This window comes from Puma concolor, chromosome C2 (genome assembly GCF_028749965.1).
Source record: "Puma concolor isolate L17-30 chromosome C2, mPumCon1.1.hap2, whole genome shotgun sequence".
Taxonomy (NCBI): domain Eukaryota; kingdom Metazoa; phylum Chordata; class Mammalia; order Carnivora; family Felidae; genus Puma; species Puma concolor.
Window position 1 is genome coordinate 104228591 of NC_141675.1, and position 23577 is coordinate 104252167.

Sequence of the window (23577 nt, forward strand, 5' to 3'; positions counted from 1 at the left end):
ACTGAGGAGGCGTCACTAATTTCACTTCTACCTAAGAAAGATAGCTTTTATTTCCACTTGCTGTTTTCATGCTGAAGTTTTAATGGCTAGAGATAATTTCACATATTTTGTTTTTCCTGGAGCCTCCATGCCCTTCCTACAGTGGTGATTTTGGCTCCCAGACTACATAATCAGAAATAGACAAGCTGTGAAGTACAGACATAAACTTGTGAATTAACACGCCACCCACTTTTCATAGATAAAATCTGCATCACATATTCAAATTATGCTTAAATTGAGACTTGTTACAATAGATAACAGATTAAATCCATGAGGGAAGGATCTACATCTTTGCATCTTTGCATCTCTTGTCTACCACAATTCCTATTTGTTGAACCAATATTTGTTCAATGTATGAATAAGTGTTATAAAAGAACCAGCCTCTTTTTCACATTTGCCCTATAGGTAAGGGCCTACTTACTTTGAGATGGGTATTTTACCAATTTTCCCTTCTGACTCTTAGCGTCCTGATCCAAGAGTACCTACCCAGTCTTTAGCAGAATGATCAAATCGCATTGCATCTTAATTACCTCTCAAATGATAATTATCATATAAATCTTCTAAGAGATTAACTTCTACATGGTTATATAGGATTTTCTTTGTCATGTTGTTTGTTGTAACCAAATCAGCAAATCAATCTTGATATGAGATAATGAATTGAAAATTATCTCATGTTATAGAACCCATGTTAAACTGTAAAAATAAAGATTTTCTTCTTTGTGTGAATCTGCCTGCAGCTTAGATCCTGAATCTGCCAGAGATATTTCCACATGGAGAAAAATTTTAAAAAGGTCTTTTTAAAGGCTAACAAAAAGCTTATAATCTTATCCTACCCAGTGAGAAAGCTCTGTGTTTGTGAAAGACCTTTCTGCCTTTCAGTCTACTATTTCAGAAAGGTCTTGAAGAGTCCTCTAGGAAATTCTCTATATTTAGGTGTTTTTTTTTAACCTAAAGGAGAAATTTCCAATCTAATAACACAGTTGGGCCAGAATATACTGGGCAAGAAAATGAAAGTTCTTTACTATTGTTTATACCATAAACCTTTTTTTATAAGGAAAAATCATACAAATTTCCCTGCAACAGGTGTTAAAGAGAATAAGTTATATCTATAACCATATATAATTTTAGGGTTGATTTATCACAGTTCCCTATTGATTGACATTACTTTTCAAAGGAGCACACCACGAAGCATCTTCATGTATTTGTGTATGTATGTGTATCTTTTTTTAATTTTTTAAAACATTTATTCATTTTTGAGGGAAAGAGACAGAGTGTGAGCGGGTGAGGGGCAGAGAGAGGGATGCAAAGAATCTGAGCTGTCAGCCCAGAGTCTGATGCAGGGCTCAAACTCATGGACCATGAGATCATGACCTGAGCCAAAGTGGGATGCTTAAACTGAACCACCCAGGCACCCCTGTATATCTTAAATTTTATTAGGTATTGCTAGATTCCTTTTCCACCCTGGTTTCTTAAGGGCCACACAATTCTATATATAATCAGACTGAATTCTTACAATCTGATTTGAATCATAATCTAGGATACAGCCTTTTGAAATTGACAAGAATTCTGTAGATACCAGGTTAGAGTCTCACTTCGTCCCTTAACCAGCTCTGTTATTGACTCAGGATGAGTAACTAGGGAAAATAATAACAGTATAGTTCTTCATCTTCAGATAGGAGTAAAAATAATTAAAACTCACTTTTCATTTTATTTTTACCCAAATGTGACAACCCCAAGCCAAACCTAAAAGCAATATAGCATTTATTACTTCCCCTTATTAGTTGGGAATCATAATATGGAACTTATTTTCTACATACCTAGGAATGTAGTCTTCAGTGCATCTGTACATTTTACCTGAAAGATATTAAAAACAGACAAATTAAAGAAGTTGACATACATTTGTTAAATCTTGAGAATATTGTGAGGGGAGCTTAGCCTCATTGTCCTCAGTATCAAATATCTTAAATCAAGACAGTTGGCTACCACTACCAGATATAATGATCTTATCTCATTTGGGCCATTCTTCTCTCTTGGAAATTTGAGGTGGAAGCACAACACAGTCTGGAAGTGATATAGAGCCTTCATGTGTGGCCATTTTATGCAGGGGAACACCAAGTGATGAACATGGGGACCTCTACCCCTGCCTTTCCGGTGGGCAATCCAAAGTAGGTGGGGCACACTGTCCCTTCTGTCTTCACATTCCATGAAACAGCTCTGTCTCCTTCTGTCATATTTCCCTCTTTGCCCTTAGTGATTTGAATAAGCTTTTCTTCCCTACCAAAAACAAACAAAAAAATATGACACAAAACAAATCCTAGAAGACTTATGTATTTATTTCTGAAGTGTCTGTTAACACTTCTTGTCACATAAACAGGAACATAAAAATTATGTTCAGGAAGTTGCTCTGGATGTGATTCTATCTCATCCACATGGGCAAATGCAAGTAAGGGCAGATGAAGATTCTAAGGAGAAGAGAACTGTAAAAAGTTGGGAACACAGTCTAAAAGTAACCAAAACAGTAGAGTGGGTTTTTAAGAAAAACAGTATACTGGTCTGCAGTGACAATACTGACCAGAGATCTGATGTAGGCTTATAAAAACCATGAAAAAATTATGTGCCAAGTTTCCAAAAGGAACCCACTGTTAAACCTTGAAGATGGTGGCTCAAATGCAAAAAAAGGAAGTATTCTTACTTCAAATTAAATATGTATGTTTAAACTGGAAAAAAAATAGTTTTAAGAATTTTTTTTGGTGAAAAGCAATAGACTCATAAAGAATTATTGAGAGACATTAAGGGAAAATTAGGACACAGTTTTAATAATTAAGATTAATATTATGAAGAAGTCTGTATTATCTGTTCATCAGTAAATTTTCTTAGATGTTTAATTGAATGGATATAGCAAATACTGTGATACGTGGTATATTTTGAATGTATGTTATTCAATCTGGCATTAAATAGAAAAATCTTGTGAAAGCTATTTCTATAAAAATGAAGCCCATCATTATCTGAGTGTCTGGCAATATCACAGAGAAAATAGTGACCAAAGGGTGATCTTTCAGTTTTAACATACAAAAAAACACCGTATTGGTAGGGAACTGGCAAAAATATTTTCAAATGACTGAGTAAGTCACCAAACAACGAGGTAGATTATTTTTAGTTAGATTTATGTGTGACAAAGCTAAGTTATTCTTCAGAGAGGTCATTAACTGTTAGAGAAACATTATTGGGACAAATTATTGAAATCATCACATTGGGGGATGAAATGGACCTGTCACATGTCAGTGTGTTTGGAAGAATTCTGTGAAGGACCAAATGTAGGAAGTTTTGCAGAGCATGTATACGTAGCATCTATGGGGCCAAAAATGATTAGTGTGATCCACTTAGGATATATCTGAAAGGCTCCTCTCTAGCCCACAGGCAATGCCCTAACATGACCTGCATATAAAAGATGCAGTCATTTCGACTACCTTCAGATTAGTCTTGTGAACATGAACACAGATGGATGTTGAGGGAGGCTAGAGAAGTCTACTGTTGCACAGAGCCACAAGTTAATGGAAACACAAGATCGGAAAGCTTCAGAAACATAAATAATATCAATAAACATAAGAAAAATTAGCTAGTATAGATGAGAATATTGAAAACTGGAAAATACAAAGTATGTGTTGAGTTCTTTTTAAATGACAGAAATGTTTATACCAGGTCGTAATTATTGTTCATATTTGCCTGGAATTAAAATGCATATACAAGAATTTAGTCAAATGGTAGCCTGATGTAACATAGAAAAATTCAAGGTGAGAAATCAGAAGAGTGGATATGGGTAGCAGTTCTTCAGTGCATTTGCCATGTGCCAACATGCAAATCACTTTTAAAACTCTGGTTCTCAGGGCACCTGCGTGGCTCAGTCGGTTGAACATCCGACTCTTGATCTCATCTCAGGTCATCATCTCACAGTTCATGACTTCAAGCTCCATGTCAGGCTTTGTGTTGTGTCATCACAAATCCTGTTTGGAATTCTCTCTCCCTCTCTCTCTGCCCCTACCCCACTCATGCTCTGTCATTCTCTCTCTCAAAATAAATAAACTTAAAACCAAACCACTCTTCATTAAAAAAAAAACAACAAAATACCTGTTATTCTCTTTATCCATAAAGTAGAGATAATAATGCCAACAGCATGTGAGTAGATGTAGAAGATAAATGAAATAATTTTTGTTAAAAACATTTTAGAAAATGACAGTTGATTTTCAATACTATACATTCTAAATCCAATCATATAATAAGCCACAACTTGATTGTGCTGATTTGAATTCAATCTCTTCATTAAATGGATTAGCCGAAAACAACTTGGTATAATTAAAATGCAATTTTAATTGCAAGTAAAGCTTGATTTGTAGTGAAATGACCGAATCTCACTTCTGGCAAGAGGATTGTCGTCAAGTAAGTGTTAAATTGAAAGAAAAAATTAAAAATAAACAAAGAATTTGAAGGCAAAAATAAAGAGTGACATTACTTAAATAGAATAAGAAAACATAGGCATGGGGTCAAAGGTTACCCCACACAGACTAATAGTTTTAAATGTTTTTTATTTTTATTTTTTATTTTTATTTTTGAGAGAGAGAGAGAGAGAGAGAGAGGAGAGGAGGGACAGAGAGAGGGAGACAGAAGATCCAAGCTGACATCAGAGAACCCAACGTAGGGCTCAAACTCACAACTCCTGAGGTCATGACCCAGGTGAAGTCAGATGCTTAACTGACTGAGCCACCCAGGAGCTCCCAGACTAATATTTTTAAAAGATAATGTAGATTTTCCAGTTGGAGGTGCTTGGAGTATGAATGTTGGTACCTGGAAACTATACTAACGTGATGTGTGAAAGGATAGCTCTATGGAAAGAAAATGTTGGATGGATTATCAGTAGAGAAAAGGAAAACTAGGTTTGGACCAAAAAGATTTGTGGGAAAAAGAAAACAGAAGCCACTATATGAAGGATACAATATAACGATGTGATCCTTACATGGAAGGAAAGGAAATTAAAACAATGTGGGGAAAAAAGTAAGTAGTGGGTAAAGGACATGATACATCAAGACCAATCATATTGAAGAAGCACCCGGAATGGTCCTTAAAAAGGTCAAGGACACCACCTTCTCCACTCCTCTTAGAATTTAAATGTGTAATCCGGAGCTGGAGATCTGTACTTGTGTGGTTTTAGTTTTATATCCTTACTATAAGAAGTATGGTAGTATATGATTTCTTTAAATAGGGGAGTGGTAGGGGCACCTGGGTGGTCAGTTGGTTAAGCATATGACTTCAGCTCAGGTCATGATCTCACGTTGTGTGAGTTCAAGCCCCAAGTTGGGCTCTGTGCTGACAGCTCAGAGCCTGGGGCCTGCTTCAGATCCTGTGTCTCCCTCTCTCTCTGCCCCTCCCCTCCTCACACTCTCTCTCTCTCTCTCTCTCTCTCAAAAATGAATAAACATTAAAAAAAATAAATAGGGGAGTGGTAATCAAAAGTTTAGAGGCTGGAGCTAAGGAGAAAGGTCAGCAAGCTCAGGCTCCTGAATAGAGTTTGCTCCGTCATGAAGGCTTATAAGTTTAGTTAAAAATAGGGGTGCCTGGGTGGTTCAGTCAGTTAAGTGACCAACTCTTGATTTTGGCTCAGGTCATGGTCTCACAGTTCATGAGTCTGAGCCCCACATCTGGCTCTGTGCTGACAGCGTGGAGCCTGCTTGGGATTCTCTCTCTCTCTCTCTCTCTCTCTCTCTCTCTCTCTCTCTCTTCTCTCTCCCGTCTCCCTCTCTTTCTGTCCCCTCTGCCTCTCTCTCTCTCTCAAAATAAACTTAAAAAAATTTTTTTAATAAAAATAAATGACATGATTTAAAAGCTACCCAATTATCTCAGTGATACTTAGTCAAATAAAAAGCAGTTTTTATGTTGCTATGAAGCAGTTGCATTTGCAAGATTCTGTGTGAGAAGAACTGGGTGAGTTTTCATAATCCTTTCTATGATTCAGATATAGACAACACAACTTGCGGTCAGGTTCATGGTTGAGAGGATGTAAGCAAACATTTGCTTTTATGTTTTCCCCTTTATAGTGTTTACTCTTCCATATGCAATACATAACAAGAAAAAACAGCACATGACTTAAACTCCATAATAGCATTTTTGGATACATTCTTCATGTGAAAATGTGAAAAATGTGCCATAATTTTCAAGCGTATAGGAAACATACTGATAGGACTTTGATGTATGATCAAACTATGAACTTATTTATCCTTCTTCTCAAAACAGAGAAGAAAGGTTGGATAAAGGATATTTTTTGGTTTTAAAGGAAGACAAAGCTAATACATTCCTAGCAGAAAAAGAAATAAATATAATCCTCCCAAAGAACAGACAAAGAATCACATAAAATGTAGGGTTTATTCTGGGAGGAAGGGATAACTCCATTACAAAGCCTCTACCTAGCACAGCTACAGAAAACATCGAGGAGAGGCTTATCATGTCTACCTGATTGAATGTGTAGATACTGTATTGTTGCCGGGGTGGAGATTTTCTTTTGTAAGCTATTTAATACACCAGCAAAACTCATTCACTGACTCTTCGCCTTAGGTGGAGTCATATCTTGCAAGTTTCTTAGCCACAAAGAATAGCACAAAAATGCAAAAATAAAAAGTTCCATGGGGACACGGATACAGAGGCACTGTATTCCCAGACCACGTGGCAGAAAAGCTGGCAAACATAATTGAATCTCCTCTGGTCTGTCTGGCTAGGAGAAACAAAGCCGGAGGAGTCTTTAGCAGGACTGGGAGGAAGTCAGTTGGCAGAACTAATCCCAGAGTCTGCTGGAACCCCCGTGTGAGAAAGCGCTATTTGCTCATGTGGACTAGCAAGGGTGGCAGTTACTACTGATGCTTGGGGGAAACCGTCAGGAGAAGCGGAGATGTTCGGGAGAGGGCTGCAAACAGAAAAAGGGAGGTGGGATGAGAATGAAAGGCATTTTGGCATCAGTGAGCACTGTGCAAAGCTAATTTGAGGTTTGTACGCTAATAAAATGCAAGACCCAGGGTTGTGTGCTTACCTACAAAGGGCAGGTTTTGCTCAAATAAAGTAATTTGCAGTAGGCTAATGGTTAGAACTGATTCCATGAGAGCCTGTGGAAAACTCTCTAAAATGAGCCTGTATGTGACTTAAAAGAACACAGCAATAGAGGTTATTGCATAGACGTGTTAGATAATATAGAGGTGGGGCAGGAAGTGACACAGGAGCTGGAGAGGACCTAGAGAATATAGAGTTGGTGGGAGCGGTGAGAAGCCAGAGGAACTAACATTCCCTGAAATAACCAACACTAAAGTTAAATGGGATAATACATAGTCATAGCAAGCCTTTAACAAATATTTGTGGAAGGAGGGAAGGAAGCACCAGGGCAACCAATAGTGGTGATGTGGGCTATACGCCATGCAGGAATGACCTCCTCAGCCCCCAGCACTGTGCCGAGGTATCTGTATAATTTTGGCAAGAGCCCTATGGTATAGATGATATTCTCCACATTTTGTAGACAAGGGAACTGAGACTATGAGAAGTTATGCTTCTTGTATAAGAGATCTCCCAGGTAAATATTGAAAGCAGGGTTCTAATTCATGACAGATTGACTTCAAAAGCCATGATGCTAAAAACAAATTGAGAGAACTGAAATTGATTTTAAAAATACAACAGTAAGTGTAATTTACTATTTCCTGCTTTTAAAAAACTGTTATTTCCTACCATACTGCTTTTAGACAAAGTAATTTATGGCATGCCTGAGGCAGTAAGGGTTTGTACAATTGAAAAGAAAAAAAAATAAGTCTTTTTTTTTTTTTAAGGAAAAAGTCTTTTTCCTTCCCTTCCCTTCCCTTCCCTTCCCTTCCCTTCCCTTCCCTTCCCTTCCCTTCCCTTCCCTTCCCTTCCCTTCCCTTCCCTTCCCTTCCCTTCCCTTCCCTTCCCTTCCCTTCCCTTCCCTTCCCTTCCCTTCCCTTCCCTTCCCTTCCCTTCCCTTCCCTTCCCTTCCCTTCCCTTCCCTTCCCTTCCCTTCCCTTCCCTTCCCTTCCCTTCCCTTCCCTTCCCTTTCCTTTCCTTTCCTTCTAAAAAATTAGTCTACAGTCTTTTAGTAGTGGTCAACTAACCATTATAAGAAAATAACTCTCAAAAGGAGTTCATATGATGGCAAATGGTATGAACATGGATAAATAAATTCCAATGGACAAACCATCAAAACTGAGAACTAAAAAGCCCATTTGTTCCCTGGTCCCACACAGATCTCTGGATGATTGTCACTGGAATCAGTGGAAGAGTGAAATACCAGTTCATGATGGTTATTCTTGCCCTGGCTTCCACCTGCAAACATTTCACCTCTATGGCTCTACGTTCACCTTTTTCCAACTCAAATGACAATATTATCTGCATTCGTAAAACATTTTAGTGAAGAAATTAAAGTATAGTCATGTTAAGCTATTATAAAAAGAGGAATTCTAATGTTAGCTCATTTTTTTAGTATATGTGCTGCTGAAGCGAGCACTGTTAGCTCATTTTTTTATGAAGAAAACTTTTTTCGAAGATGTTGGATGGTGGGTCATTGATGTATCTGACTTATAAAAGGTATTTGAAAAAATATTTGATAAAAAAAATTAATTGCTGAAATCATTGCTAATGAAAAAGCATTGCCTGCCTGGAGTTTCAGGCATAGAAATGATAAATAGAGATCCTAAAAGAGTGTTTGCTTTCTGGCCAAGGACATTTGATCAACAGTGTAAAAACAGAATGTGCTCACGGAAACCAATTTGGACAGAGAATTAGACAGACTGGGCCCTTATCCTTGGCTTTGCTATTGAGTAGATGTGTGACCTCAACTATGCCACTTCACTTTCTAGTGCTTCTTATCTTTTTTGGGAGGCGTGACAATAATGTCTTCTTCTTTATATTTTATATTTGTGTTAGCAACACTGAAGACACTCATAAGAGGATCAAGGCCTCTCCCCAGAATCTGACTGTTGTTCTAAATTAGCGCCCTGAAGTTTTTCTGGGTCACATGTTTCTAATGTAATTTTATTAACTTCATCTTATTTTCATCTGTTAAAAAGCATTGACATTTTGTTTTCTATTCATTATTACCACAGAAATGTCCTGCCCCCAATAGAATTTTGGCTCTAGCATATTAAGACCTTTCCCAGAAATAGGTGAACTTGCATAACCATCCATCCATCCATCCATCCATCCATCCATCCATCCACCCATCCACCCAACACGCTTGTGTTGAATGCCAATAGTGTGCAAAGATTGTGCCAATTGCTGCACACGACACTATTTCAGTCATGCCCATGAGGATGAAAACCACATGGTTAAAACTGCTGACCAGCTGTCGAAAGGAAAAGCTGACCCTGGGAGTGTTAGATAATGCCTGTGGGTCAGCCTGTTGCTTTTCTAGTTCTCTCCTGATCCCAATACAGTCCTACTGCACATTAGAGGCTCTGACTTGATGCTGAGGGGTTTGAGTAGGCATGAGTAGAAGCTTGAAAAGTTAGTCTTCACTCTTCCCATCACGTATCAGTGAGAATCTTTATGGCTGCTACAGAATAAATTACAATTTCTCAACTACTGTTGGATTGGAGAAGAAAAACTACATTTTACCAGGACAATTCTTTCTTACTCTGTATCTCAGGGCAGAGATAAAGCGAAGATTGGGAGTATTTTCATATTCTAATATGATTGTATTTTTAAAGTAAAAAGAAAACTTTAGAGTGGAAAAAAAGTATCAAATAGATTTTCTACAGATAAAAATATCCTATTGCATCTCATTTCATAAAATTGTCTTCTTCTGTAGGTTTTCCAGTGACTCAGTCTCCATTCATGCGGGAGTAGATGTGTGGCTATTTCTCAAAATGTCTTACCTTGTCGCTGCTTTTCCACATAGTGGGAAATATTGAAGATCAGTGATACAATCAGAGCTAATCCCAAAAAGGCTAGAATTACCCAGACATAATAGTGGCATCCAGGGTTTTCTGGAAAACAAACAAACAAACATACCTATAATATATTAGCTGCTTACCAATTTGTTTTGAATTGGGTATTCCCACAATTGAAACCATAGTATTTATTCATAATGAAGAACAAATCCTCTGCCAAGAAATTAATTACCATTGAAAGACAAAGGTTTCTTATACATTTCAAATGGGTATTGGTAAGTCCCTGCATTCAGCATGAAGAAAAGGAAGCAAGTTTCCCACATTCTTAGTGTTGATGAAAGACATTTTTAGTGTTGCTGCTAAAATTTGACAATTGGTGACTGATTACAAAAACTTTGGTTCAAAATCAAGAACATCCAGATTCAATCCAAATGGAATTATAATTGTTTTCTTTGAGTACTTGTTGGCCTTGTAGTGGTTGTTGAACTGCCCTCAGTGGTCCTGTGTTTTTGAATAGATCTTTCATTTTCTTTCTTCCTTGCTTTCTTTTCTTTTTCTTTCCTTTTCTTTTTTCTTTCCTTTTTTCTTTCTTTCTTTCTTTCTTTCTTTCTTTCTTTCTTTCTTTCTTTCTTTCTTCATATTTAGTTTTAAATGAACATAGGCATATATATAATTAAATATATAAAATATATATGCATTTATGATATAGATGTACATATACATATATGCATATGATTTGCATATTGTTTATTTATATATACTTTGCTTTTGTTTGAACTAGTCTGTGGCTCTTTAAACACCAGCAAATCTATTCACTAATGTCTGCTATCTCCTCTCTAATTTTGCACCATGTTATTTAAATGTCCAGAATACCATAAACTCCACAGAGAATAGGACCATTTCTGTCTTCTGCTCTGTAGTATCATATATAATGTACATAATTTACAAACATTTTAAAATAATTAATTAGTAAATGGGAAAAGTTAACTGATGGTGGTGGTGAAATGGGTGGTTTATTTTCTTTAAGGGAATTTTTATGTTTCATAGAGTCTTAGAAAATTGAGAAGACTTGAATAGTCTTTTATCTTCCAATAAACCTACAAATTAATTTGCTTAAAAACACTAAGGTTTGGAAAGGCCTTATTTATTCATTATGAATATAATCCCACAAATATTTATGAGAATTCTACAACACAGTAATCATTAACTATTTAAAATATACTACTAATTCTAGGTATCGCACGATACTGCCTACATTCCTAGAATTGTTTATTTGGTTTTTATGTTTAACTGTTTACGAAAAAAGCACAAATTCATACTAAGTCTAAATTTTAAAAATTCTAGCAATAGCAAAATATAGAATAACATATAAGGTTCTCCACTAGAGCATAAATGGGTCACTAATATTATACTAATTAGCCTTTTAAAAAAACTTAACCAGTGCATCTGGAGGATTTTTACCATGTTATTATGTTATCTGTAGTGGCGGCATGGAATAACACAGTGCTGTTTTAATATAATTCATCTACCCCTTTTTCTAAGATGGATATTCTGATTTTTTAAAACGTTTTTCTCTTACAAACAATAATGCAACAAACTTCATTGGACAGGCATTTAACACATATGTGAGCTTATCTGTAGAAAGAGGCTCCTGGGAATACAATTGCTGGGTTAAAGGGAATTTTTAAGGCATGCTTTCAAAGAAAGATTGTTCTCTACCTCCCATTGATAATAGTCCTTTTCAGGTGGTTAATGTAACCAGAATTGTGAAGAATGAGGCCAATAAGCCGTCGTAGTTCCCAGATGGGTCTCAGTTGCCTTCTTTGCTATATCACAACACAGAGGTTTTAATTTCTGCTTTGTTATCAAATTAATGGTTATATACATGAATTCTGTTATTAAAGAATTCTTTTCTTCTAGTAAAGAAAAAGTCCTAGTTCTAGATTCTTTCACATTTTAAGGTAATTTGAGGGCACACACTATGTTTTCTATCAAGATAGCTCACAATTATCATTTCAGGTTATTCAGTCTAGTACATTCTAATCACTCACCCTTTACAGTCACTGTATTTGGTGACAAACAAATGAACTTTAGTTGCTACCCAGAGGCCAGACTTATATATATCACCTATGTTCAATATTAAAAACTATTAGTGAACTTAGACAAGCAAAAAAAGAAAGCTAAGAATCAACCATAATCCTATTATCAAGAGACAATCACTGTGAATACCTTGGTTCATATACTTCGAATTATTTTTCTCTGTATAGAAATGATTATGGACAGAGACATAAGATTCAATTATACTGAATATACTGTTATCTCCTTTCACCCCAACAATTTATAGTGTGCTTCATTTCCTATAAATAAAATATGCTTTCATTTCTTTTAGTGTCCTTATATTCCACTGAATGAATTTTCTATAATTTATTTAAACAATCCCTTATCATTAGACATGTAAGTTGCTTGTGATTTTTAGTTATATAAGCAGTGTTGTGATGAATATCTGTAGCTAAAACTATATATCCAACCTTAATTTTTTATTTCAGGTAAAAATTCTTTTTTTAAAATTTATTTATTTTTGAGAGACAGAGAGGGTGAGCGGGGGAGGGTCAGATAGAGAGGGAGAGAGAGAATGTCAAGCAGGCTCCATGCTGTCAGCATGGAGCCCAATGTGGGGCTCAAACTCTCAAACCATGAGATCATGACCTGAGTCAAAACTAAGAGTCAGACACTTAACCAACTGAGCCACCCAGGCACCCCTCAGGTAAAAATTCTTGATTTGTGAGGTCAAAAGATATACACATCTGAAAGGATTTTGATGTCTTGATGGCCCAGGTTTTAATTTTTTTTATGTTTATTTTATTATTTTTTGAAAGAGAGACAGAGTGTGAGTGGGAGAGGAGCAGAGAGAGGGAGACACTGAATCTGAAGCAGGCTCCAGGCTCTGAGCTGTCAGCACAGAGCCCGACAAGGGGCCCAAACTCATGAACCCTGAGATCATGACCTGAGCTGAAGTCAGACATTCAACCAACTAAGCCACCCAGATGCCCCGTTGATGGCCCAGGTTTTAAAACACAATATTAAGGGGTGCCTGGGTGGCTCAATCAGTTAAGCATCTGAGCTGGGCTCAGGTCATGATCTTGCTGTTGGTGGGTTTGAGCCCCCTGTCGGACTCCACGCTGGCAGCTCAGAGCCTGGAGCCTGCTTCGGATTCTATGTCTCCCTCTCTCTTTGCTCCTCCCCTGCTTTTGCTCTGTGTCTCTCTCTCAAAAATAAACATTAAAACAAAATTTTTAAGGGGCATCTGCGTGGCTCATTCAGTTAACCAGCAGACTTGGGCTCAGGTCATGATTTCACGATTCGTCAGTTCAAGCCCCGCATCGGGCTCTGTGCTGACAGCTCAGAGTCTGGAGCCTGCTTCAGATTCTCTGTCTCCCTCTCTCTCTGCCCCTCCCCTGCAGGGCTCTCTCTCTCTCTCTCTCTCTCTCTCTCAAAAAGAAATAAACATTAAAAAAATTTTAAAAAATTTTTAAACACAGTATTAAGAAGACCCTTCTCAGGCTGGTGTGGCCTCTGATCCTATTAGTTAATTGGCCCTGACTTTATGTTTATGGCTATTTTGGTTCAGCCACACTACATCAACCCCCATCCTCATAGCTACTATCTTCCCACACACTGTCTCATGTAGTCTCCTCCTTCGTGGTTTGTGGAGGAAGTTGTCCCTTTGTCTTTTCTCTGGAGCCTGTGACATGAGTACTTCATGAGAAGGCGCCTGCTCTTATCTCTGCCCTAAACATAGAGAACATCACACTTTTCTTTCCTTACCATGAACTGTTTCCACAAAATGTTGCTTTAGGTTTTCTAATTTTAGGACTTATCTGCTATACTTTCCCAATAATATGCCCTGCTCCAATCATTCTGAAGCACTTATGATTCTCAATAGATACCATACTTACCATTTCATGTCTCTGTATATTTGCTCCTTTGCCTGAAATGCCTTTTTCCTCAGCTGTTTGACAGATTCATAGTCATCCTTCAAGACCTTTTCTTTGAAGCATTTGCTCTATGCTGCCTGTCCCCCACCAAGTGACATCTTTTACAGCCCCCTACGTTTCAACAAATATTGAGATAATCATCTAGGTGTAAAAATCTCTTCCTACTTGACTGTGAACTTCCCAAAGGACAGAAAGAACGCCATATTCATCTTGGTCTTCATGCCTCAATTTCCTCATTTTACCTATTTTTGTGGGGATTCAGTGAGTTAAGACATGTAAGGAGATTTGTAGAAGATGCTCCATAAATGTTAGCTATTGTATCGTTTTCAAAAATTTTTAGTGTAGTTGACACACAAGCTTACATTAGTTTCAGATGTACGTTTCTATACATTATACGGTCACCACAAGTGTATCTGCCATCTGTCCCCACACAACACTATTACAATACCATTGACCGTATTATCTATGTTGTACCTTTTATTCCCATGACTTAGTCAATTCGTAACTGGAAACTATCGTTATTCTTATTCTCATCTCACTACTAGTGAGACTCCTGTTATTATTTCTGTAACCTATTCAGCACAAAGTAGGTTCTCACTAAACATGTGTCAACTGACTAAATAAAAGACAAGTGGAATAAAGACAGACAATGTAATGACTAGGGCCAACAGAAAAGTTCTGATCAAATATGAGGTCTAGGCACACTCACAATCTAGGAAAGACAAGTTGAAGATCATAGTACATTTGTCTCTAGTGCTGTTGAGAAAAGACCTACCTCCCAGCAGCTATGAGATAGATCCTTGTGAAAAGAAGAGTAACACATTAGGCCGCTGTAATCTTGGTGAAAGTACTCATGAACAACATCCTAATTCTCTCTGCCCTGAACCTACATTTACCAGAAAATCTACAGATTATTATATTTTTTCTAAGAAACTTGATACAAGGAAGTTGGTGCTAACAGCTAGGTATCTAATTAAATTTATGGGGTGTCCACCACTATAAACATAAAATTTTATTTTCTTGTTTAAAAATCAGTCCTTTGGGGAGTTTGGTTAGTGTCAGTGAATTCTCTGGGAAAGGAATTTAAACAATACCACTAGTTGAGGTAAGCTGTATGAGCCAGCTACAACCCTAGGAAATATATGCCTGCATAAAACTGGGATGTTAATGACTTAAGAGTCAGGGTGAATAGAAATAATCTCCTCACAGAACACACAATAACTTTCAGAAGGATGAAGTGGGATATGCCTTCATTCCTCAACTTTTGCCTTGAAGACCCATCAATATCTTTACTTTTACTTATTAAAAATGCACACTGTCCTACTATGAGAAGAGAAAAATAAGGGTTTTCTTATATGCTGAAAACATGGTTCTACCTTCATAAATCAAGAATGGCCTCATGAAATAGTTGTTTTGTCTGGTTATTGTTAGCAAAAGAATGGGCAAAGTGTAACTATTTATAATTGTTTTAGGCAAATATTTGTTATTATTTTTTTCAGCCTACTAGTTATATGCCACAATATAGCACAGTTTACCTAAGAACACATATCACAGCTAGTTTCTTTTAGAGTTGACCTGAAAGTTGCATTGTTTTAAATGAAGCATTTGATAGATGTATTAACAATTTACCTTTGGCTAAATTGGGTGACTTGCAGTCTTGTGTTAGAAATAGTCCAGGGGATCCTGAGTGGCTGAGTTGGGTAAGTGGCTGACTCTTGATTTCAGCTCAGGTCATGATCTCACAGTTTGAGATCAAGCCATGCATCGGGCTCTGTGCTGATGGCATGGAGCCTACTTGGGATTCTCTCTCTCCCTCTCTTTCTGCTCCTCCCCTGCTCATATGTGTGTGCTCTCTCTCTCTCAAAATAAATAAATAAACTTAAAAAAAAAAAAGAAATCATCCAGTCTAATTTTTCCAGAAAAGAAATACAGATGGCCAGCAGACACATGAAAAGATGCTCAACATCACTCATCATCAGGGAAATACAAATCAAAACCATAATGAGATATCACCTCACACCTGTCAGAGTGGCTAAAATGAACAACACAGGAAACAACAGATGTTGGTAAGGATACAGAGACAGGAGATCCCTCTTACACTGTTGGTAGGAATGCAAACTGGTGCAGCCACTCTGGAAAACAGTATGGAGTTTCCTCAAAAAGTTAAAAATAGAACTACCCTATGACCCAGCAATTGCCCTACTAGGTATTTAGAGGTATTTACCCAAAGGACACAAAAATACTAATTGGAAGGGACACATGCACCCCAATGTTTATAGCAGCATCAATAGCCAAATTATGGAAAGAGCCCAAATGTCCATCAACTGATGAATGGATATAAAGAAGATTTGGGGTGTGTGTGTGTGTGTGTGTGTGTGTGTGTGTGTGTGTGTGTGTATACTCAGCCATCAAAAAAAGAATGAAATCTTGCCATTTGCAGCGATGTGGATGTAGCTAGAAAGTATTATGCTAAGCGAAATAAGTCAGAGAAAGACAAATACCATATTATTTCATGTATATGTGAAATTTAAGAAATAAACAGATGAAGATGGGGCGGGGGGAAGAGGGAGGCAAGCCATAAAAGACTCTTAACTACAGAGAACAAACTGGGGGTTGCTGGAGGGGAGATGGGTGGGGGGATGGGCAAAATGGGTGATGAGTATAAAGCAGAGCACTTGTGATGAGCACTGGGTGTTGTATGTAAGTGATGACTCACTAAATTCCATACCTGAAACTAATATTACAGTGTATGTTAACTAACTTGAATTTAAGTAAAAACTTTAAAGAACATTTACTTTAGAAAATTTGTAATTAAAAAAAGAAGAAGAAGAAGAAATAGTCCAGTCTAGAATTATTGCATCAAATCCTATGACATACACTTTGGAACCTTGATCATTCAATCATGCACATGCTGAAAGGATGCAAAACTGATTTTGGAAGGAAATTTTGACCCTGCCTATAGGTTGTCCCTGGATCTACCTCTGAATGAAAGCAGAATGGGCTTTGATGGCTTTCTATTCTGGGAACATGTCCCAGTTATGTTCCCAAAATGTTTTAAGAGAATATCAAAGTGGTTTCCCTCTCAGCTGACAATCTGCCCTAAAATGGCAACAGAATACTGAACTGCAGGTTATAGTCAGAAAATAAAAATTTAAACACTGTCACTCTGTTTGTTCTCTTACATTTTGTACATTTTCTGTCTACGTTATCAGGGCAAAATAAATCTTGTTTTAAGAAAAAGAACCAGCTGTATAAAACTTGCTACTGAATTAATTAATTGTAAGAATTTTATGGACTAGAAGATATTATTTAATATGTCATTCAGTATCTCAGCTAGAAGAAGCTGAGGATCTCCTCAAGGACTGTCACATTTTTGCTCTTCTAGTTCATGTGAAAATTGCTATTGGCCATCTATCTATATGTATCATTTGATACACAATCTATCTTAAGAAAATCTCTTGGATAATATGATATACTTATTTTTTGTGACTTAATCGTATCCCTTGCTCCTTGTTTTCCTTTGTCTTGATCTATTTGGTTACCCTTTATACTGTGCTATATACGTCTATTACCTCTCTTTCTAGGGGAGAGGCGAGAAAGCAAATAAATAAATAAAAAGAATAATAGATCTCTAGAACTTATCCTTGAGAGAACTAACAATTTACCTTCTATTTAGTGTTTTTTTTTCTTTCTAGTTCTCATAGCGTCTAGTATTTAGTACAGATTCAATAAATGGTTATGGTTTGGGTAAATAAAGTAGAGCACAGTGTAAAAAGGTATACTTCAAGGCAAAACCCTTAATCTTATTTTTATAATTACACTGATTCTAGCTATAAAATATCCTATCATTTGCACAAAATTGTATTTCAATTAGAAGTTTCCCTTTATTCTTTGTAATTAAAAGGAGCACTGAAAAAGTTCTATCAGTCCATTAATTGGGACAAGAAGATAATTTGTTCTCAACTACAAAGAAACAACCAAATCAATGTCATGTGTCTACATTTTACATAAAGGGTTTAAGGAAAGTCCTGGTAATTTTCATAAAATGTGTCAGGAACAGTAAGGCCAAAACACAGGCCAAATTCTGAAGGGTAGGGTATACTTAGCATAGTTTCTGGTTTTCCTATTGATTTGGGGGGTCTGCAATTCCCTATCTAGACTTCTGTTTTCCAAGATTTTTTTCCTTGTGTAATGTGATCTGAGTTTTAAACAGGAAGCTTTTCATTTAGAAGCTTTGTTATTTCATGACATTCTTAGCTTTAATAGTTTTTTTTATATTTTAATTTTAAGTAATCTCTATACCCAATGTGGGGCTCAAACTTACAACCCTGAGATCAAGAGTCACATGCTATAATGACTGAGCCAGCCAGGCACCCCAGCTTTCATAATTTTTTGATTGTCAACAAATGCCCCCATTTTGAAAAACAAAAAACATACACAGATGAGAAGGTATTGAGTAGCTACATGGTGGAGATTTTCAACTTGAACGGCAGATCCATATAGATGCGAATACACATGCACACGCACTTTCATACCTCCCTTTATCCATATTCAGTATATCTCCAGATGCATGTGGATATCTGTTCAGTACAGATAATGCTTCTTACAATGCTGGATTCACAAAGTGCTCAAAAATTCTTGCCCAACAAATGCAATCTTTACTATTATTATTCCATAATTATAGTTACTTTCATTTAAAAAGCTTTTATCAATTTAAAAAGAACTCCCACACAATTTGAATTTAGCTATTACACTGTTAAAAAGCCAAAGGCCTCAAGAAGTTATCAGTGAGGCAATGACAGCTAGGAAAACCATAATTTAAGTTTCTATATAGCATTCAACTGCCAAGGGTTAATAGTAGTAGCTTTAATTATAAGACCTCTGACTCCCTTAAAGCCAAGAGTACTTGGCAGGCACTGTATTTAGAATTCACACTTGCATGTACTCTGGAGGGAAGCCTAGCTAAAGCAAATGTATTGTCTTTCTGCTGACAGATATGACTCCTACAGAAGCCTTTATTTAAACAATTAACAACAGAAAAGCAATACATATAATGCCTTAATTGTTTCTCCTTCAGGGAGTCTGTAACTGAGACAAGTGCACACGTTTATAGTATATAAGATATGGCTTTTCATGACGGTTTCTCTTTCTTGGCTTGCAAACTCTGTCAGAGCAGTGACCTTCTCCTTTTTGCATCCCGTGAATGTGTATATCTACTTTAGACACCCCAGAAAGTTCAAAGAAAAAGTTCTGATATAACAATCCCCATGGATTCTACTATACAGCAATTTTCTTACCGTGATGATAGTTTGGTGTGGAACTAGATGCATTCTTGATGACTCTTTGTGACACATTGTCAGTATCCACAAATCCCACCCCCCTCCCCCACCACTTACATCACAATCACCCCATCAATAAAAGGCATTAGAGTCATAGATAGAAGCACTGGAAGGGATTCTCAAATCTACTCCCAGGCTTTTGAGTAAATAAAATATTGTTTTTAATGCCAAATTTGAAATCTGTCAACCTTCAATACGTGTCTTTTGTGACCAGAGGGTTATTTGAAAAGTGGGTGGTGTATGTTGAGGAAGGACTATGATGGAGAGACGGACGACAGCAATATAGGGCATTGGAATGTCTGCTTTGAAGTGCAGAGAAAGAATGAGTGTAGTCACTTATGAGCTGTGTGACTTCTTACATATCACTGAACCTCACTAAACCAATTGTAAAGTTTGAGGTCCGATTCCCCATCTGTGTGATATCAAGATCCCTCTTTCTAGTACATCATGGTTGCTCTTTAGCAACACTTACTGAATTTGTTAGAGAGCATACATGTGGAGTGAGGTGGGGGCAGATTTTAAGACCGTATAATTCCTCCAATACTGGGCTACTTGGCACTTTTATAATTAAACTCTAATTAGGATTGGTCAACTTGAGAAATCCTATTAAGATTGAAGTGTTGCCAAAATCCCTGCTGTTGATGAGTCTTTCTTTTCCTATATTTACTCCTTCATTTTATTTCTGTACTTACTGTTTTCTGTTGGAGAAGCACCTTGGTGATATCCTCGGAAGATGCCCTGGTTGTTGGGAATTTTCATCCAACAAAATTTTAACTACTATGTTACTTTAATGTTTTAAGAAGGCCTGTTAGTTTTTTTATCTCTTCTTTCTAGTTTGGGAATACTGAGAAAATTAAATGAAATTTAAAATGCCTAGAAATGTGACCAGTAATGATGCTGATGATAATGACAATGATGATGATTATTTTGTTTTTTAATTTTACAAACCCTTGGATTGAGGGTAATGATATTTATTATTAACTAGCAATTTGTGCACATTTATTTCTCATAGTTATGATTAGTAAGTGACAATCTTTCCCGAATTGACTTTCCTTAAAATCACTGCAAACATTAACTAAATTAAATGATGAAACACATTGTCTTTGACCCATCTTTAATTTAAAGAACATCTCAGTTTAAAAGATGATTCATGGGGCGCCTGGGTGGCGCAGTCGGTTAAGCGTCCGACTTCAGCCAGGTCAAGATCTCGCGGTCCGTGAGTTCGAGCCCCGCGTCGGGCTCTGGGCTGATGGCTCAGAGCCTGGAGCCTGTTTCCGATTCTGTGTCTCCCTCTCTCTCTGCCCCTCCCCCGTTCATGCTCTGTCTCTCTCTGTCCCAAAAATAAAAATAAAAACGTTGAAAAAAAAATTTAAAAAAAAAAATAAAAGATGATTCATAAATTAGTCCTACCTAGTCTCTAAAGGAAAGGCTTACTGTCCTCAAAAAAGGAGATTGAGGCTCAAGGGAAAAGAAAACCGAGTAAAAACAATGAAAATTCTTTTTTTGAAAAACAGCAATGTGTAACTAAATCGTGGCACACTCTTTAAGCCAAGGGTAGACCACAGGAATTGTTTTTGCCATTTGATTCAGCTAATACTGATTTTATGAGCATGCAGAAACACAGTAGGAATTATGATACTGGCCCATTGATTGATGCAGCGAATATAAAGCATGTAGGTAGAAGAAAAGGAAAGATTTGCATTTTTTCTTTTCATACCTCATTTTACTTAACCAGGAATAATTTCACTTTTTCACACTTATTTTCTTTTTTAACCTCGCCTGTCTAAATGTAAAACATATTATCATCTGACTCTCTTCTTTCACATTATTCTCCCCCTCTCCTTTTAAGATCTGAGTCTTTAACAGCAAACATTTGGTATTTTTATCTCTTCCGTGGAATTGCAGAAGCTCTCAACTGACAATGGAGGAACTCCTATGTTACCTCTAAAGGGAAAATCTAAACTTGGAAATGGTATGAAAGAAATTTTATCACATCTATCGTAAAATTAGAATTAAGTAATCCTGGAAATAGTTGAATGCCATATTCACTGCCTTTGGCCTTCCCACACTTCCTGAGTTCCCCAACACCATCAGCTCATGGCCACTGTTAATAGTACTGCCATGTCTGTTTTTTCCAGGGCATAGCAAAACTGCAACAATTGATTTTGTTCTTTGCTAATCTATGAACCTGGAAAAAAGTGAAGACAGGTGCGAAAATTGTATGTATCCTACGTAGGTATCATGCGATTAATCAGCTGTGTGATTAATCCAATTAATTGTTTTTAAAATTTGGCAAACCAAATATTGGAAAGCAAATTCACGGATTATATATAATATCTTTACCCAATAAGTGGCTCATACAAATTGATCTTAAAAGTATGATAAAGCACAATAATTAAGCAAAAGATGTAATCAGACAATGCACAAATTGTATGATTATAGTTTAAAAACCCATGTAAAAGTGTTCAGCCTTATTATAATCAAAGTAAGTATTATCAATAGGCTAGCATATTACACTTTTTCAGTAAATTTTTTTTTTTTTTTTTTTTTAGATGATACCAAACTGTTCAGGAGACACACGCTAGGATGAAAGTTACTTGGTAACAGTCTTAGAAAAGTATTTTGGTAATAATGAGACTTAAAGTGTTCATAACCTCTTGCTCAGTAATTCCAACTCTAGAATTTCCAAGAAAATAACCTTTAATATGGAAAAAGCTATAGAGATTTTCAACTTTCTGTCATTTTAAATATAATACAACTGGATACAACACAGATGTCAAACAATAAAAAAACAACTAAGGAAGCTGTTATTAACCCAATGAATGTCATAGTCTACATTCATCTAAAATGATTAGGCAGAAGTTTTCATGAAAAGGGAAGTAGTTACGTTCTAATGTTAGCAAAAAATCTAGACATATGATTTTTATGTTCATTATTATTTCATGTAGGAAAAGCAAACCATATAGAATGTATAGAAATAAAAGTAGGAAGGAAATACAACATAATATCTTATAATTTTTAAGGTGATGGGAGCTGTGGAAATTTTTTTCTTTTTCATGTATGTTTCATAGTTCTCCCACTTTATATGTGTGGTTTCTTTTACAACAAAAATATTTTTATTAAAGAAATAAAAAGTATGTAAAACAATGAAAGAGGAATGAACTATCAACATGGAACAGACATCCAGCTAATCGATGGGGATTCAACCCTTGTAATCCATGCTGCAAGCAATCGAATTTTCACTGGCCTTTGCAGAATGGTCAGCTCTCTGATATTGACAATTGGATTAATGTCTGGGAAGGTAATAAAATCCCTAAACTCAAAGGAATTAGAATGTGGTTAGTACTAACCAGCTTTATAACTAAACTAAAGAGGAATACGCATGATCAACAAGTTCCTTTAAAAATAACAGATACTTTAAATGCCATAGTTATCAGTGAACACCAGTGAAAGCTACAACTAGCTTTATATTATAAAACCTCCCATTTTTTTCTTTTAAGAGAAAATAATCAACTTATATTCAGTAAAATATTTTAAAGTATTTTCTAATTATACTAAAGGCTATCTCACACTTTAAAAATAACATGTAACTGATTTACTTCCCAAATGTTAAGTGTTTTTTGGATGGGGACATGGAAATTATTTAGTGAATTTATAGGCATAGGAATAGAACAAAAGAATTAAAAATACCGCTTACCTGGCATGCTTCTTTCCTCAGAGAAATCCTTATGTAACCATAAGGCAAATATATGGATTAAAAATGCTCCCACAAACTTTTTTTCCTCAGTAATGTTGCTCTGTCGCTTTAGAAGTAATGTGCCAGTAAAACTTGTCTTTAACTGTACCTCAGTTTTCTCTCTCTTCTGTGTCTTGAAATCTTTCGTGTGTACTTTGTTCAGTTACAAACAGGAAATGTGGTGATGGAGGCTTCTAGAGTTTTGATCTGAAACCAGTACGCTCTTGAATTTTTGTGTTACGTGACAAGACCAATCTCACAAGCCTCTGCATTCTGGTATTTGGATTTCTATCAATACCTGAATCTAATTTAAAAATAATAATGAAAGCAAAGCCTGGGGGTGGATCTCCCATCTCTTTGGAGAGAATCCAGGGATCTCCTTACGAGTTCACAAGGAAACAAAGTAAAACATCTGACACTAGGGAGGAAACAGTGAGAAGCCCAGGTGTGCATAGCTGTTAGCTGTGTTTTCTTTGAGGCACCATGGAGGAAAAGGGATTGGTGCTTTCTGAACATTGCTATGTTGCAGGCGCCTTCTTTAC

The 23577-nt window shown here is 36.5% G+C and overlaps 1 protein-coding gene across 3 annotated transcripts in view; it reads right to left on the minus strand.

The window, feature by feature from the left end:
* Positions 1-23361, minus strand: part of TRAT1 (T cell receptor associated transmembrane adaptor 1) — a 39933-nt gene extending 16572 nt beyond the window's left edge. The window contains exons 1-3 of one of the 3 annotated variants that reach the window (XM_025913984.2): positions 22997-23324; positions 9951-10061; positions 1857-1893 (exon numbers count right to left, since the gene is read on the minus strand). In XM_025913984.2, coding sequence (XP_025769769.1) covers positions 1857-1893; positions 9951-10061; positions 22997-23003 — 155 coding nt within the window. In that variant the 5' untranslated portion in view covers positions 23004-23324. Of the gene's footprint in view, positions 1-1856; positions 1894-9950; positions 10062-19257; positions 19331-22996 lie in introns of those variants that run through there. The other 2 variants (XM_086675501.1, XM_086675500.1) reach the window with 2 other exon arrangements.
* Positions 23362-23577: the final 216 nt, after the last annotated feature.